Raw genomic sequence first — 18,083 nt, 5'->3', positions numbered from 1 at the left:
AAATGGGGACAGATCTGTTTTTATTGCCACCAGCCAAACAAGTCTTATGGCATTGGTCCGGGTTGGGGGGGGGGCTATTCCTCACTGCCTTGGACACAACCAGCATACCAGGGAGGGTAGGAGGCCAGGTAATATATTAGGGAGATCCAGGCAGCAGAACCCTTAAGAAATACAAAATTAAAATAAAGAACAATAATGTACCACTACAAACTAACAATAATATCAAAATAATAACAAATACATGCAAGAAAATATATTTAATATACAGCTGCATAATATGTTGGTGCTATATAAATCCTTTTTATTATTATTAATTATACATTTAAATATTATTAAATATTGATTTAGTATCATATGCATATAAGAACATTTGTATAACAATATTAATATGATCGTTACAGCCCATCGCCCCTATTTATTGTACAGCGCTGCGTAATATGTTGGCGCTATATATATCCTGTATATTAATATTAGTAATAATATTACATTTAAAGAATATTTAATATTTATTTAGTAACATATGCATATAGGCAGATATAATATAATAATAATCATATGAATGTTAAAGGCCATCTTCCTTGCTCTGATCCTTCTAGAACGTTCTAGATCCCCCCGTGTATCATTGTACAGCTGCTCCGGTTTATAAATAGATTCCTCCCGGCACACAAGGGGTTAACACGCGCTGTCATCTGCAGCCCCAGGACCAGGCGGGTGACGTCACTGCACATGGCCGCTTCTGATTGGTAGAGGGACCGCTCCAATGGCATACGCGTCCTGCAGCCAGCTGGTTGCTCGCAGTGCGGAGTGCGCGGGGCATGCTGGGAGCTGCGTTGGACAGAGGCGGAGGTCACCGGGGGTTGTGATGCCCCTCATATCTGTATTGGGGACACCCTGACACTGCTGGAGGTGGGTGTGAGGAGGGCTTAGCTGTGGTGCATGCTGGGTATGATGGCCTATAGACATAAGGTAGGGATTAGAGGGGGGTATGAATTATTACCCTATGCAAGGGACAGGTGCAGCTTTATACTCAGCACTTTGTCTGCCCATTCATTATCTGTGGGCCTTTTTGGCATGGTTGCAGTGTGCATAATTGTAGTGCCATGCTTTCCTAATGCACCCTGTTAGCAGACATTCATTGCAGAGTAATACCCAACCATTGCAATAATGTGCTGCATTACAAACATGCGCCCTGTTTGGTGGATTTTATGCCAAAAGGTGTGTCAGAGCGAAGCAACATTATGCAGCCATTTTCCCTGTGCCTTTGCATTGATGTGTTACGTTATATAGGTATATGGTATAAATATGTTGTGTATAGGGAGCATGGACGCTGCGGATTGCTCTACTCCTTAGGCCCCCCCTTTGTACTTTTACAATAACATTACCCATATGTGTTGTAGGCAAATGATTGGTGGCTTTGATGGCCAGAGCAACACATGGGTGCTGCGGTGCCCTGTAATATTTTGTGTTGGCATGTTAGGGTGCCATTCAGGGAACACCCGTCAATGTGACTGCATTGCAATGCCCTACAATGGGTTGTGCTGTACTGAATGCAGAATAGTACAGGTCTCATTGGGTCAGGTGTAGCACATTGGCAGCTCTCTATTTGAAATTGGCTGCTGTAATACAACGCACGTGTTGTTAAACAAAACCCCTGGCAGAGGGCTGGTGAGAACAGCCTTGAAAATGTCACTAACCTGCTTTCTGATGAGCTTTTGGGACTTGGTCACTGGCACCTCTCAGTTATTTTATCCTATCCTTGGTTGTCAGAATAGTTGTGTTACAATTGGCAGTGTACCTAAGTACCCAATCAGTAATGCAGCAATTTTTGGAAGGAAGTTGTCCTTGGTTGAAGAGTTCTTGCATTCCTATCTGATCGCCCATCTTCCCTTCCTTCCCTTCCTGTGCTGCTGCCCCCATCAGAGTTCCTTGCAGGCAACACTTCTGTGTCCCTCACTGCATACTGGGGCTTCTTCTTCCGACCATTACTACAAATGTCAGAAACCAGTGGATGGAACTAAAGCTCCTGGCAGGGGCCACAGGCATTGGACCTTCCTAGGAGTGTTGCTTAAAGCAGAAGTAAACCCAAAACAATAAAATCACACTTATCTTCCTGCAGATCAGTCCATCTGTCCGGAGGTTTCTTCCATCGGGTCCCGCCTCGTCCCAGTATCTGTCTTTGGCCCAACGCAGGGGGGGAGCACTGGGCACCAACATCTTCTCCTCTCTTCCTCCATGTTCCTCTTTCTACGTCACTTGATCTCGCACTGTGCAGGCGAAAGATCGGGGAAAAACCTTGCCGATTTTACTGCACATGCGTGAGATCGGCAATGTTTTTCTATTAATAAAAGGGCTCCTTCTGTCCATGCCTAAGATGCTCGGGCATGCGCAGATGGAACGGCCAAGAGCCTTCCACGATTCGTGATGTAAGTATCCCGGGGGGCTCTGCACCCTTAATTCTTGATCACCTAGAGGGTGTTGCACTTAAAACACAAACAAACCAAATTTTTACTTTGAAATGGTTGTCTACCTTTTTATGTAAAGTAAAAATTCGGACTTTAGGTCCGCTTTAAATGAAGAGAATGTAGGAGTGAGGAGCCACCAAAAAGCAGAAATAACGGGATACGTTGCTTGTCCTTGTACCCAGAATGTTCACCAACAATTATTGGACATCTATGTAGGGCTTTAGGGACCCTTTTTGGGTCCTAATCTTATGGTTACCATGAAGAGACAAGAAAGATAGTCAGAGATCTCATGATGGTGTCATATCTGCCCTTCTATTTTCTGCTCTAGTACCATGTTTACACAGAATGAAAACCTTTGGGTGATAATCATTTCCAACATTTGGAAGCTCTCCGTTCACCCTAATTCAAAGTCACATAATGAAATCATAGCAAAACTGCTGATAACTGGAATGTCGATTGGCTGTAAGTGGACAGAATTATCATTGATAATGTTCAAGCAACTCCTAAGGAAGCCCCCTGACATCATGCTGCATGTGACTTGTTCTCAGTTTGATTTAGCCCTGTGTAATATGTTGGTGCTATAAAAAACTTTTAATGATAGTTATGCCTGAGTGCTCAAACCTCGAATCTTGGCTTTTTTTTTAATTTAAGAAGAACACAAACATTACAGCCTGATTCTGTCATCTAGATCTGTATGCAGTGGTAGTGCATTTCCTGGCCCCACTGAATATAACACTTGTCAGGTGTTTTTGTAAATCTAAAGCTACAAATGTAATCAATCTTGTATAATTTATTTGAGATGACCTATATAATGGTTACCTATGATAACAATGTAGTGCTAGAAAATTCATAATTTTAGGTGTGTCCTCAATTTTCCTGCTTTTGGTTCTAAAAGATTGAGCAGTCAGATTGTTATATACATGATTGGTTTTACGGGGGTTGTACAGTTAGATTGTAATGTGCATGGTCAGCTTTACTCTGGGAATTGTGCTGCAGGTGAGATTTTGTTTTGCCTGTGCAGAAATGAGGACCACAGCAAATCCACATCCCAAAAATATTAAAAGCAGCAGGTGCCTTGACACTAACATCCTCCATCTGTACATAGAGAATCAGAGGCCTTCACATGTCATCTAGTCATCCTGTGCAGGCTTATGGTGTACTTCTGCCTGGTCCCTTGTGGCTCTGCTTTCCCTATAAATAAATAAGTAGCAATTTACAACCCTCTCCAAGTCTGCTGAGACCTTAGGCCAACCTCGCCCAGTAATCAGCAGGACTCCTCGGTCAGGATAGGTGTAATGCAATGCGATACAAAGCTAAGCAAGGACTAAATCATAGTAAAAGAATGTAATACAAATGATAAAATCTTGTAACTGTCAGAATTCACACATTACTTTACCCTTCTTATTGTGTTTTACTTCCCTCCCCCCAACTACTTAGATTGTAAGCTCTTCTGGAAAGGGTCCTCTCCTCCTCCTGTGTGATTGTTCTTTCTGTCATTTGCAACCTCTATTTAGTGTACAGCTCTGAGTAATATGTTGATATTTTATAAATACAGTTTAATAATGGCTTTGTTTTGAAGAATTTGTGTGTGCTTGGTAGCAGAGAGGACTTTCAGTGAAATCCACAACAGTCAGTAGGACTAAAGATACAGAAGGGACAGATTTCTACCCTTGTTGTATGAATCTGTCTTTGGCCTTGTGTTTTCCTACATTTGAAGCATCCTTATTGGTTCCCAAAGTTGAATTTTCACTGAAAATTATACATTGTTTATTGTCCTTAAATGTTTCCCTTTTTTTAAAAAAAAAAACAAAAAAAAAAAAACTTGCCAAGACAAGGCTGATTGACGTAAATCCTGCAATCTCATGGAATACCCCCATCATATCCCAGGAGACTGCAGGATCCAGTATCTTGCAGTATTCCTTTGTGCCAGATCTATCTCTATGCATGTATTAGATCTGGGCCTGCTGCAGATGTCCAGGCCAATGATGTCAGAAAAAGATGGCGGTGAGGGACCTGATGTGAAGCAATGGGGAAGATATACTCTGCTTTATCGAAGTACAAACGTTGGGTAGGATTGATGAAGACAAGTTTTTCTTTGTAGCAAACAAGATCAACCACGGTTTGCTTTATAGATATGCCTTTTATTTATTGTTAGTAACTACAGTCATTTTAACAGTTTCTCATGGTTTTCCTTTTTATTCAGGATATAGTTCATTGCTGTTGTCTGAGATGGATCGTTGGTCCGGGGTAATGGAGTGCTTGGTAGGGATGTTGTTCTTCCTGCTGGTTCTGTCTGAAATCAGTGCTGCCAAGCAAGAGCCGTGCATGACTTGCATGAACCTGGTCAACAATTTTATTAGGGTAAGTGATTAAATTTGATCCACCCCAGCTCACTGGTAACATTTTTTGTTTTGCTGTTGTCACTGGGACAGAAGTGAATGGGTCCTCCATACATTATAGTCATTACCAAAGCAGTATGTAAGGGGAAACTTTTTTAATAAGGACTCCTGCTCAGTGACAGCTGTGTAATAGAAGATTTCACCTCAATTTAAAAGAATTAAATCCCAGAAAGTGACCGAAGCAGACATACTACAACACTACCAGGGCTGGTTGCATTTTTTTTTATTCTATACAAAAAAGGTTTTATATATATATGAAACATAGTTGCTTCAGTACACCTGACCGTGCCTTGCTGCCTCCTCTTTCATTGACTTAAATGTACCTGGAGGTCAGAGTTGACCTCAAATGTTTCTGATGTACGCTGTAGCTCCCAGATGATTTGCTGCACAGAAGTTGGTTGGGTTATAATTCTATACCTATTACCTTCTATTACTTCTATTCTATTACCTCCCACAGCCTTAGGCCCTCTTTGTACAGGTGATTATTATGTTCATACCTCTGTGTTTTGAATTTGAATGACACATGTTACAGAGACTGAAGGCCAAGGAAGTCGGAATGTATTCACAAAATGTGCAACCATTCATTTTTATTTTTAGGTACTCCTTTACATAGGCTGTATAGGTATCACTCTAGGTCATACGAACCACATAATTTGCAGGAGACACTGTAATTCCATTTTTTTTAATGGTGGTGGGGGCATCATCTTAATTATCTAAGTGCAAAAATATTAGTAATATATAAAAGGAGTTAAGGTGAAAGGTTAAGCTACACCATCTCATATATTTCTCATTTATTTTTTTTTATAGTGAACTGTGCATGAAGTTTGTCAATTAAGTTGTTTTACTTCACCTTCTGCTTTAGGGCATCGAGAAAACAGCTGGACATAACTTTGGTGGAGGCAACACAGCCTGGGAGGAGGAAAAACTAGCCAAGTATGAAATCAGGTACTTATCAGGAACATTGGCATAAAAGTGAGACGCACAATTTATTTTTTGCCAATACAAGTTTCTTGGTTTTCCGGGTAAACTGATATTGCTCTTGTTCCTTAAGCTTTGAACCATTTTGACCCCAATGATTTTTTGGTTTTGTTTATGTGTAAAGGTGACATTTTTTCCTACTGGTCAGAAATGTAAGAGGCATTCTTCCCTCTCACTGCAACATGTACTGTTTCGCTGTCTATATAGTATTTATAGCAGGGGTTCCCCAAGACATGAGTTATTTTTAGGGTTCCCCCATGTTAAAAAGGTCGGGAAATGCTGGCTTACTATGTGCTTAGTTAAATAATAAGTTGTTAGCTGATTTTTAAAGTGAATATTTTAGTAACTGTACAAATGTGCAGGAATAAATTCCTGGCATGTCACAATATACAAAAACAGTATCAGCAACAAACTTTAAATCTTCATTCTTGAGTTCCGGTCCAGTTACTTTGCCTGAACAGAGATGAAGCCTCTCCCTCAGTGTTATTCTTTCCAGTGATTAGACCAGTGTTCCTCAACCAGGGTTCCTCCATTGGTTGCTGGAGGTTCCTTGAGCAGTGAGTGATTTGTGCTTCCCGGGGGGTTTAGGTGACTCATGATGTTCTTGGGTCACATTCTTCCCATTGACCACCATGCAAATATATAGTATTTGCAGCAGAGGGTTCCCTGAAGACCTAAAAGTATTTTAAGGGTTCCTCATGTTAAAAAGGTTGGGAAAGGCTACCGGTAGATTGGGCTGTAACTTCAAAGGAAAGCATCAGGCAAAAGAGTACAGCAGGAGCTGATCTGTGTCTGACATTGAGACCAGATCTGCACAAGGATTTACATGATTGTGTTCACTTTGAGATGATATTTCAGTGAAGGAAGTAGCTGGTAACCCTGTATGATGCCTGATAAAAGATGGCACCATCAAGGGGACAACTGTGATCTCTGTGAGAGGTAATAAATACATGGAAGGTGTACACTTACACATTACTTGGACAGAATGAAGCTGTCTTGCTCTTGTTTTAAAAGAATAGTGTTGTGACTTTTTGTGAATTTTGTCCTTGACAGTGAGACACGCCTGGTGGAAGTAATGGAAAGCGCTTGTGATCAATCTGACTTTGAGTGTAACAAAATGTTAGAGCAGAATGAGGAGCATTTGGAGACTTGGTGGTTCAAGAGGTAAGGATCATTGTCACCGAGAAGGGTGATTTCTGAAATAAGGACAAAATCTTCTTTTTCTGTTGAGCAAAAGACTTATCAGATTATAGTTTTATATCTCTCATGTTAGTAATTCTGTACTTTCTAAAGTGATACTAATGTAGCTGCAGTATCTGAGAACGGATAAGCTGTATTTTATTCCAATTTTATTTTTGGTTCTGGATACTTTTTAATATAGTCACATAGGTTGTAAAAAGATAAGTCTACCAAGTTCAACCACAAGGGAATAAACATATCCCAGATAAAAACCCTATAGACATAGTTGATGTCAAAGGAAGGCAAAAAAAACCCTTATAAAACCTGGTTCATTTTCCTCCAACTGGGTGAAAAATTATTTCCTGATTCTGTGGGCCAATATTTTGGATGTTCCATGGATCAACAGTTTCTGTTGTCTTTTTTTTTTAAATTTTGAATACTTTTCCATTTTGTTTTTAGACCAAAGAACCCTAGTGACCTCTTTGAATGGCTTTGTATGAAAACCCTGAAGTTGTGCTGCCCACCTGGCACCTTCGGCACAAACTGTACACGTAAGTGTTTGACCACACAAATGTATTGTATCCTCATGAGTGCGGCTTTCCCTTTCCTGTGATTGATTGTCTTTCTCTTATTAAAGCTTGCCCAGGAGGAGCTGAGAAACCCTGCGGTGGGCATGGCAAGTGTGATGGCTCTGGGACACGATCTGGAACAGGAACTTGTGATTGTTACCCTTCTTATGGTGGCCCTCTGTGCCAGGACTGCGCTGTTGGGTATTTTGAGCAATCCCGAAATGAGAGCCACCTGGTATGTTCGGGTATGTAAAGGGAAAATAAAGCATGTTCACATTCAGTTCATATAAATATGTTTGGATTTTGTGCATATTTCTTTCCTAATTATGGTTAGGATTAAACAGTTTTGTTTTTATGATTTTATAATTTATGTTTTTTTTGGGTCATTATAATGTGAATTATACTGTATCATTTTCTATTTTCCTTTTCATCCAGTAGGCACAATAACATTTTGGCAATGGTGAAATTAATTTTGTAATGTCCTATACTATAATTCTGTTTACTAGTTTATATGTATTTGTGACATTTGGTTCTTGCCCACAGCTTTATATCTGTAAGTGTTTGTTCACATAGATGGGTTTTGCATTAATCAGAAGGCACAATTATAGGTTGGTTGGCAGCCTACCAACCGCTGGTTGACCATTTACCCCATGCTTTAACATTTACAAGTAGGCTATTTTAGTAGCCAGTTGCAGTGTTCTCCCCATAAATGTTTTAGGCTGGGTGGCAAGGAGCTGTGGGCAGGTGGTCAAAAAGTGGCCGGGTCAACATATGATAAATTGTCTTCCCAGTTGATGTTGTTGCCATGGTCCATCCTCCTAGTATGACCCTTTTTTTTTCCCATCATCTTTGTATTGTATTATATTTGTATTATTATATTATTGTATCATCTTTGTATTATATCACCATCCCCAACTTTTCTGTAACAACTCAAACAGCTGCACCCTCTAAAAGGGACTGGGGAGAACACTGCAAGTGTCACATCTTGATCAACCTCATACTAATTTTCAGATGCATCCTCCGGCAGTTTTGCATCTCTTGGTAAATTTAAACATGCACTCTTACTGCTTTAAAGGCCTATGAACCACTATGGAGAAATGTGTACACAGTGCTCACCATTTTTCTTTACAACTGTCCATCTGAACAAGCCCCTAGTTTCTCTGGGGCTGGAAGAGTTCGACATGTATATTCTTTGGGAATACCATACTTTGTGATTTTAATCTGCTTTTTATTCTTCTCCTAAACAGAGTGCCACAAGGCATGCAGTAAGTGTCTGGGCCCAGGGGAAGATCAGTGCCTCTTGTGCAAGAAGGGCTGGATGCTGCATGAAATGAAATGCATTGGTAAGTAATAAGGATAAGCCACAGAAGCATCAGGTTTATTAAAAGTTTGAAGCAAAGTGTTATCTGTACTGTCCTTTTTTTTATAAATTGTTATTTAGCATTGCAGGATCTTGCAGACACCACCCTTATTTCTACTGTAAATACCTTTATGACTAGGGTTACTCTAGAGAAAGCACAGCAGTCCTTAGTTAGTCCAATAGGTGAATAGATATTCATTTTGGTTTAGTGCTGATTTTTTTTTTACATTATAATAATACACTTTTTCTTTAAATGTGTACCTGGATTTTTCTTGTAAATGTGTCCTTTTCTTCCTTTTCAGATGTCGATGAATGTGGCACATTGGATCGCTGTAAATCAAACCAGTTTTGTGTGAATACAGATGGGTCCTATGAATGTCGAGGTCAGTAATGCTGCAGATCTGGAGTTCTTGTTTGCTGTTGTACTGCCTGCCTCCTTTACAAGAATAGCCCTAAAATCATTTGCATGTGCTCTGCATTCATCCCAGAGTGCATCTGCTTGTTAGTTTTTTTTTCTATAATCTATTTACTGGAGAAGTAAATCAAAGGTATCTGAAGGACACATTAGTTAGATTCTTAGTTTATTTATTTATTTTTTTTTTCCAACATATACCTGTATCCATTTTAATATTGGTAAAACATCTCCGAGGCAGTATTCTCTCACCTTTACATTTATACACATATCTTCATTTATTTAGTGGGCTGTGGCAGTATCAAATCCTGTCTTGACCTTTTATAAAATATACCAATAGGTTAGGAAGCTGGATTCTTGTATTGTTGCATATTGGGGCCCCTTCTTACATTAGGAAGGATTGTAAATGTGGAAAAGACAGCAAGAGAGCAAAAGTCTAATCACCCATATTACCCATTGGCTTCTCTTTTCCCCATTCCCGAGTTAACCATGTCCTGGTATGCACAGTATCTCTGTATGGAGGTGGACTTAATATAGGCAGTGCTTTGTTTCACTATTTTGGAGCTGACCCTTTGATTTTAGTAGGTTGATGTTCAAGATGGCAGCATAGGATATAGAGGAAGCAGAGGGCCAAATAGTAAAGCAGAGTTCTTCTCCAGCAAGGAAAAACGTGAGTGGAACAGTAGTGAAATCACAAACGCTCAATCCATATCTCTTTAGACTAGCAGTCATAAGCAGCACCAACTTGGGTTGCCTCACACTGCAAATATACATCTATTAGACTGTAAGCCAGAAAGCGCACCTTTGCTTAATTCATAGGAAACTTAAGGAAAATGGTGCTTCTCAATTTCTCATTTTGTCATATGTTTCATTATCTGTAAACTTATTTCTTTTTTTTCCCTTTCTTTGTAATTTCTAGAATGTGACAAAGCCTGCATTGGCTGCATGGGAGCTGGTTCTGCTCGATGTAAGAAATGTAATGCTGGGTACTACCGGGATGGAGCGCGGTGTTTGGGTAAGTGCCTGAAACTCTTCTACAAGGAGGGAAGTTTAAACAAGGATATTTGTAAAATTTTTAAGACCGCATTTCCATAAATATTACTGCAGAGTGCGAAATACATACCGTAATCTGCTGTTTGGATCTCTTCTAGAATCTGTTGCACGTTTACAAAGCTATCACAAGATGGCACTGCAACACTGATGATGAATGGAAACCCTCTCTGACACTAGAAAGAATTGTATTGCTGAATAAATGAATATCTCATCCAGATCCACTAGCTGGAGCTGCAGCACTCGCCTGCATGCATGCTTATATTGCAAAGCTTGTTTTTAATAACATTAATGATTTATATAGTGTAATTTCCCATGAGCTATACAAAGTGTCATATGTATTTCCATTTGGCTCTGCTAAATAAAATTATTGCAGAGGACTTCAAAGTTGCTTGTTATCTCCATGGCGGCTGATATCCGCACAATGACTGCATTAGTTATTGAGTAAGTGACTTAGGACAAGGCTGTGTGTATCTGCTGTGCCAGGTGACTGTTCTGGATCAGTGACTAACTTCTAATATATAGAGCAGAAAAGCTATAGCTATGGGCGCACCTCTAATAACAGGTCTGGTTCTTTATAATCTTCAGCGAATAATCATTGGTGTGACTGACCTTGTGTAATGCAACAGTCTTCCTTTGATTTTTTGAACATCATTTTAGGTTTTGTTTAATGTGCACTCTTTTTTTTTTTTTCCCTCTCCCAGACATCGATGAGTGCGACAATGAGCTTCCAAAGTGTAAAGGCTCACACGAGGAGTGTGTGAACACAGAGGGCAGCTACAACTGTGTGTGCGAGAAGGGTTACTCCAGAATAGATGGCATGTGCAGAGCTACTGATCAAGGTAGGAGTGTTAGACTGGAATTGTTTCATGCCCCTGTAGCTCAGTGCAGCTTGTTGTCTGGAAGTAAGCAGACAGTAGGAAACATATGACAATAATGACAACTGTGCTATGTAGAGGGTAATAACGCAACAGCAACAAGTGTGTATTATGCAGAGAGATCCTAACCGTGATATAAAATCTCTGCATGACTGATGGCCACCTATCTATGATAAAAAGAAAGTGTTTCCCCATGTGTGCTTTGCATCTTACGTCTGACACACCAGAAACCACTGACAAAATTATCTGATAATAAGAAATCATTAAGGATGCAAAAGTTTATATAATGCACCGGGATAGGGATACCTATTTTTTAATAAGTGGCTGTTCATTTTTCTTAGGAGCCTTTGACATTTTAAAATATTTTACTTGTGTAAAAATGTAGATCCTTACCATGTTTAAGCATGGGCAAAACCACAGTCACATTGCAGGTTGACAACAATTGCATTATGCTTTTAAGGTTGCAATTTCTTTTATTGACAAATTAGGTTTATGCTACTACTTTTTAAAGTATTGTGAGTTGAGCTTTAATTCTGCTGGTCAGATTTGCCTGGATAATAAGTTAACTTCATTTGAGAGTTTAGAAAGGAATGTCTTGTTGGGTGCAAAGCAGGATAAAGGCAGTTAGATTTTTGTCACTCTCTGATCACTTGTTTGTCTCAAATACTCACTAGCAGACTTGTAACCATGAGATAAAGTGGTCATATTAGTTGACTTTGATATTGTATATGTAGGTAACCCTAACCTTGTCCAATGTGACCATTTTCTCTTGTGTCTCGCCTGTCTAGACGATTCGGAGAAAGGCCTGTTTGATGACATCACAGATGACGAGGTGGTTGTCCTTCAGCAAATGTTCTTCGGGGTGGTGATCTGTGCCCTGGCAACACTGGCAGCCAAGGGAGACATGGTATTCACTGCCATCTTTATCGGGGCTGTGGCTGCCATGGCTGGGTACTGGTTCTCAGAAAAAAGCGACCGGGTCCTGGATGGCTTCTTGAAAGGCAGATAGCTTCTTGGCAATGTAGATACAGACCTGTGATCGAAGGAATAATGTAATGTGTTCAGTGCTGCTCCTCTGCTTTACAAGTGGGCACCAAAGAGTTTGTATCAACCCTGCTTTAAAGCAGAGAATGCTTATCAGTTTTTTAAAGCAGGCCTGTCTTGGGATAAGAAACAACCCAAATTACATCCACTTTTCGTTTAATAGACTTGGCAAATATCAAGCAAAAGATTTTACAGTATAGCAACTGAATCTCCTGTATGGGCCTCTTGGAGCAAAGACTTTGGGTAATTTTTTTTTTTTTTTTTGGAGCTTCAGGTGGAGCCTGCAAGCGCGACATGGGGGTCAATGCTCCCTTTGTACATGATGAAGACCTTGTTAAACTTCAGGAAACCACGATTTAGCAGTTGTGTACCCTTGATGGAGCTGGGCAACATTTTATCAAGGGATGAACATTGGGTTCCTGACAAAGGTGGGGTCTTTGTAGTTGTCCATTTGGCAAAATGGTCTATAAACTATACATTGGTCGACTTGTAGCCTGTTCTATGGACAGTCCAGAAATGCTGCTATGGTTAAAATGGATTCAGTTAATGCTGACCGAAGTACCTTGGTGGCACACAGAATGTAAACTTGAAACTATGATCCTGTGAGCTATTTAGGAAGCCACTTGTGGTAATGCTTTTTAATACGGAAAGGTAAAAGCTATAATTTTTGCATTCTGCCTAGTTTACTGCAGGCTTTTCTTTCCTAATCATCAGCTTGGTGTGTATTTAAAGCCAAAAAGTTTTTCTTTGGATATAATAGGGAAGTTAGAAAAAAAAACTCCTCAGGTTTTTATTTCTGTCTGTGTCCCCAATTGATTATCTCCCTGTGGCTCTAGTGACCCTTGTGATAGAAAATATATTTTTAAATTGTCAGACAGAAAACCTGTTCTGGTGACATAGGTTCAAGATCTGATCTCTAGTTTTGGAGTCATTTCCACTTGCTTTCTGCTCTGTTTGGGACAGGAAGTGATGGGAAACTTCCACAACACAGGAAAAAGAACACACAGACGGGGCCTTACCCACTCTATCCAAAAAATAGAACCACCATCACACAATATATCATATTTTACCTAATGTATGCAAGGTTAAGGTTTAAGTCTCAGATTTTAGTATAAAAACTCCTGCTTTATTTCACATAATCTCTACCTTTACATGAAGACTGAGCTGTTTAGCAAAAGTGACCACTACAGCGCTTGGTACAAACTCAACTAAGGGGAGTACAAACAACGGTCACCTTTTTATTCACATGGCTTTTATATTAATGTTGCTGCAACTGCTCATGTCCCCTAGTAGCTTGTCCCAAACACCATAATGGTCACCCTTTTGCTAGTCAGACCGACCTCTATGTAAATGTGGAGATATAAATTTGAAGGCATGTGAAACAAAAATGATTGCATATACTAAATAATATCACTGCATGCAGCCATTTTTTCCAAAATGGTATTTTTTCATAGTTGTCTTTTTAGATGGGAGCTGTAGTTGTTGTACTACTTTAGGTGAAAAATTAAGTGGAAGAAATTGTGTCCAGCCTGTGTAGATATGTAGACAGGAGCAAGAATGGACTAGGGCTATTCCCATAATAGCCAGCTTGAATTTAGATTTAATCCTTTATTGTGCTCTGGGAGTTTAAAGCATGGATCCTACTGGCCATTGGCGACACTTATTTTAGTAATCAGCTTGTATTTCTAGCTGCAAGAAACTCGGACAGCAGTGCATAGTTAGCACTCCAATTTATCATGAAATTGCCCTGTTGAGAAGTTCCTGTCACTATTACCATAGCTCTGATGCTGACGGCCTGCATTCTGAGTTCAGTGACCCTGATGAGGAGTGCTGAGTGAGTTCCAAACATCCTGAAGCAAACTGAATAGAGGCTGTGTTAATTTAGCAAAATCTTTAAAGGCCAGTCCTTTAAATGATATTTCAGTCTTTGGTAGATGCTAAAGAACTAACCACCTATACTGGAGTTCCTGCATCTGGAGAATAAAGCAGGAGAAGCTGTAAAATGCAAATGCACAGAGATCTTACTGTGGAAATATTCATGATGAAAAGGAAAGGGGTTGATTCTTCCCTCTGGGCTTCAGAGAGAATTGACAGTCCCTATTGAGTACCATTATCTCAGTGATTGGGACTTAACCTTAAAGAAGGATTCAGAATGCAGGATCTTGTCTGCAATATTGTCCCAATATCCTCAACCAGTACAGCTCAGTGTTGCCTATCATTGCTGCAAGGGTGTGTACACGTAGACTCCAATAAAAAAAAACAGAATGAAAGCTGGAAAGATAGCCAGCACTTTTAATCCATCGATGGTCAGTTCCGTGTGGTCACTTCCTGTGGTTCGCAAGAAAATGTTGGTGGTCCGCAGCTCTGTCCCCCGTATCGACACGACCCGCCCCCTCTCCCATCGCAGGCTCAGACCTGCTTGCTAAACATCCTAGGGGGACAGTAGCACAGGGCTGTGAACACAACTTTTGTTGCGTCCACAGCCCTGCGTTACCGTCCCCCCCCCAGGATGTTTAGAAAGTAGGTCTGATCCTGCGATGGGAGAGGGGGTGAGTTCTGGCATCATAATGTCACTCTGGGGGAAGTTTCTTCCCCTTTGAGTGACACGCGGTTCCCTGCGCATGCGTGCGGTCTGGGTTCCGTGAATTTAGTGGTCCATGAGGTGGGCAATGTGGGCTGTGGGCAATGCTTGACAATTTATTTTGTCCTTCTCCTTCAATATTTGTGGGTCACTGTACAAAAGAGGGATAAAACCAGACTGGAAAGACACATTATTGGGTCTTACATTTTCTTTTACTTCTTTCTGTTGAAATCCAGAGCTTTTAAACAGAAAGCATTTAACACTGGGGCAAATGTATTGGTTTGTCAGATAATGTGTTGCTTTGTCATTGCCACTTTAGGCTCCTATGTGAACTATTGGACAAATTAATGATCTGCCAGGTGTTGCCTTTCCTTTCATACTTTAAAAGAAAAGTAAAAGGAAAATTGTTGGAGAAATCAAGACTATTTCTAAAAATGCTTATTGTCTGGCTGCAAAACTGAGAAGTCAGAGCTCCTGATCTGTATATTTATTCTGGGTTAGAAAATCAAAAAACATAGACATGACGTCCGTACATTTTTAGAACCAGCGCACCCTGCATATGAGACTCCTATGTACACAAAACTGATTGGTTTGTAAAAAATACGACTACAAAAGCTAGAGAAGTCATGTGTTGTGTACAACGTTGGAAAATATATTAGGTTAGAAGAGCCTGGCACTGCCGCTGAATGTTGCACTATTTTATGTGTTTTTCTGATATATGCAAAACGTTTTCAATTGTGCTTTTGATAATTATGTTTTGTTTTTTGTGTGAACAATGGTAGCTTACTGTCACTGAAGCCTTCATGTAGTCACTGGTATTGGGGGGAGTCTTTTATAAAGCAGAACAATGGTGTAGATGCAGTCCCTGGACATTCACAAAGTACTGTGGTGTGGTTTGCACTTCCTTAATCACTTGGAAGCAGGTGAAGCTTCCATCATTCTAATGAAGGAGAAATTTGTCACCTATCTGTTATGCAGGGAGTATTTTTGTCAGCAATAAGTAGTGACAAAATGCAGGAAGGTGGCAGCTTTGCACTTCTCTGCATGTTTAATATAAAATGCTGGAATAGTGTTTCCCATAAAGCCCTGCACAGTGCATGGGAGACTCTTTATAAATTAGCTCCCTGGGATACAATTGCATCATTACCCAAAAAATTTTATTTGTCTGCATAGCCAATACTTTGTTTTTTATTGTATTAGCACAGTGCACTCACAGCACCTTCCTAGCGCACTCTTTGATGCCTCTTATGGTCTGAAGAAAATAAAATTCAGACAATCATATCATTGTTTATATACTGTTTGGCCTGTTAGGTTCAGTTACCCATATCTATCAATGAGATCTCGGCTTAGAAAATTTTGGTCATGGTTTGATTGGTTGAGGATGGCGGCACTTTTAGCAAAGCTGTGCATGTTTGTCACTTTTAGCAAATAATTAGATCTCTTTACTGTAGTCTGTTGAAAAAAATATTTATTACTAGAGTTTGCCTTTTGGGTCAGTGTTGGTGGGCTTTGTTTGCATCAGAACTTGCATCTCTCCAAAATAAAATCAATGTGAAGGTCCCAGATCAGAAAGTGATTCTTGTGCACCTCTGTATGTTCTTTCCATGATCTTGGGGTGCTGATCAATCCCATACCCATCAATATAGAAGCAAAATTCCTAAAGCGGACCTATTGCCAAAATTTTACTTTACATTAAAAGGTAGAAGCACCTCCCCTTTTGTCTTGTCCTTGTTAGCTATCAAGAAAATGGGAGCACAGAGGGGAAAAACATGCCAATCTCGCACATGTGCAGTGTGAGATCGGGTGACGTAGCCAGATCAAGGAAAAGGATGGCTCAAGATAGGGGCACCCTGGGACGAAGGAGGATTCCAGGACCTCGCAGGACCCAATCATGGACATCTCCAGCAGGACTGAGGGATCTGTGGAATTAAAGGTAAGCGTGTTTGTTTTTTTTTCAGTTTAGTTCCGCTTTAACACAGACCCTTAACGTTATCCTGTCCTTAAGTAAGGCACAACTGGTGTTTACTTAGCTTGCCATTGACTGTGAAGAGATCAAGGTGGTTCCATGGACGTTGTAAGTCATGGCCTGAAGCTTGCACATGGTTAAGGACTTTCTTCCTGCCCCATGTATCAGTTCTAGGTACTCGAGTGGCAAGTGATTTAGAACTGGCCCTGTGACATGGGGGAAGGGGGTGACTGGAATTACCAAATATTTCTCTTGCATCGCAACAGATCAAAGTAGCATTTGACCCTGGGGTTCCCTATTAAAGTGAACGAGAAGCTGACGTGTAGAAATGATCATACATTGTCATATAAAAAAATACCATTGAATGCTTTATAAAACTAAAGTAAGCCGTTGTGATTTATTATCTTGTAAAAATACTTGAACAAAGAATGCAGTTTGAAGATTTAGCTTTTCATGTACTGGAACCGGAATCTTAATAATGATTTGATGGGGTTTACAGAGAACAATTCATTGCAGCTCCTGTGGACTGTCCAGTAAAGGGCTCAAAAGACGATGAACTTGTGCATGTTTTAAGCTTGTTTTATTTGACTTGGTTATCATAGAAATGTTTTGTCTCTATTTATTTATCTCAGGATAATAAAGATATTTAAGCCTTTTAAACATAATTCCTAAATCTGTGATTCTTCAAAAATCTGGAGTTTGAATACAAGTTTTCTTCCTATTATCAATAATATTAATAAATAGTATTTATATAGTGCCAACAAATTACACAGCGCTGTACATTAAAAAACTGATGCAAATAAGAGACTGATACAGACAGTGACACAGCAAGAGAGGACCCTGCCCCAAACAGCTTGCAATCTAGACGGTGGGGAAATCATCATACTATAGAAGGGGAGATATGTAGTGGTGGGAAGTTGTGAGGGCTTAAGAAACAGAAGATGGGTAGGTATGTTTGTAAAAATGGATTTTGAGTGCTCTTTTAAATGAGCAGAAAGTAGGAGCTAGCCGAAACAGAAGAGGAAGACCTCGTTCTGCTGAAAACTCAAAAATCTTTCATTACTCAATTTCTTGTATTGTGTGTAATGATCAACAAGATAGTAATAGGCACATGCCTGGATTTCTTTATTAGGGTTTAATATAGATTATAAATATTCATCCTACCAAAATATTTAGCTAGTCCCTCGAGGTTTAGTTTATGTGAG

The 18,083-nt window shown here is 39.9% G+C and overlaps 1 protein-coding gene across 1 annotated transcript; it reads left to right on the top strand.

Moving 5' to 3' along the window:
* Window positions 1-779: 779 nt before the first annotated feature.
* Window positions 780-17,543, top strand: CRELD1 (cysteine rich with EGF like domains 1). Its single transcript, XM_072420655.1, has 11 exons — window positions 780-906; window positions 4,666-4,823; window positions 5,724-5,806; window positions 6,893-7,003; window positions 7,478-7,569; window positions 7,656-7,832; window positions 8,835-8,930; window positions 9,250-9,330; window positions 10,279-10,374; window positions 11,114-11,251; window positions 12,076-17,543. The coding sequence occupies exons 2-11, from the start codon at window positions 4,692-4,694 to the stop codon at window positions 12,294-12,296; spliced, it is 1,227 nt and encodes a 408-aa protein (XP_072276756.1). The 5' UTR covers window positions 780-906; window positions 4,666-4,691; the 3' UTR covers window positions 12,297-17,543.
* The last annotated feature ends 540 nt before the right edge of the window (window positions 17,544-18,083 follow it).

This window comes from Pyxicephalus adspersus, chromosome 8 (genome assembly GCF_032062135.1).
Source record: "Pyxicephalus adspersus chromosome 8, UCB_Pads_2.0, whole genome shotgun sequence".
In the NCBI taxonomy this organism is placed as follows: Eukaryota; Metazoa; Chordata; class Amphibia; order Anura; family Pyxicephalidae; genus Pyxicephalus; species Pyxicephalus adspersus.
Note: the sequence above shows the minus strand (reverse complement) of the source record. Positions and strands in the feature narration are given on the sequence as shown.

Bases quoted from the DNA above. Each gene is read 5' to 3' on its own strand.
- CRELD1 (XM_072420655.1), top strand. From the start codon at position 4,692: ATGGATCGTTGGTCCGGGGTAATGGAGTGCTTGGTAGGGATGTTGTTC. The intron at 4,824-5,723 runs GTAAGTGATTAA...CTTCTGCTTTAG, and splicing joins TGGTCAACAATTTTATTAGG to GGCATCGAGAAAACAGCTGG. The intron at 5,807-6,892 runs GTACTTATCAGG...TGTCCTTGACAG, and splicing joins CTAGCCAAGTATGAAATCAG to TGAGACACGCCTGGTGGAAG.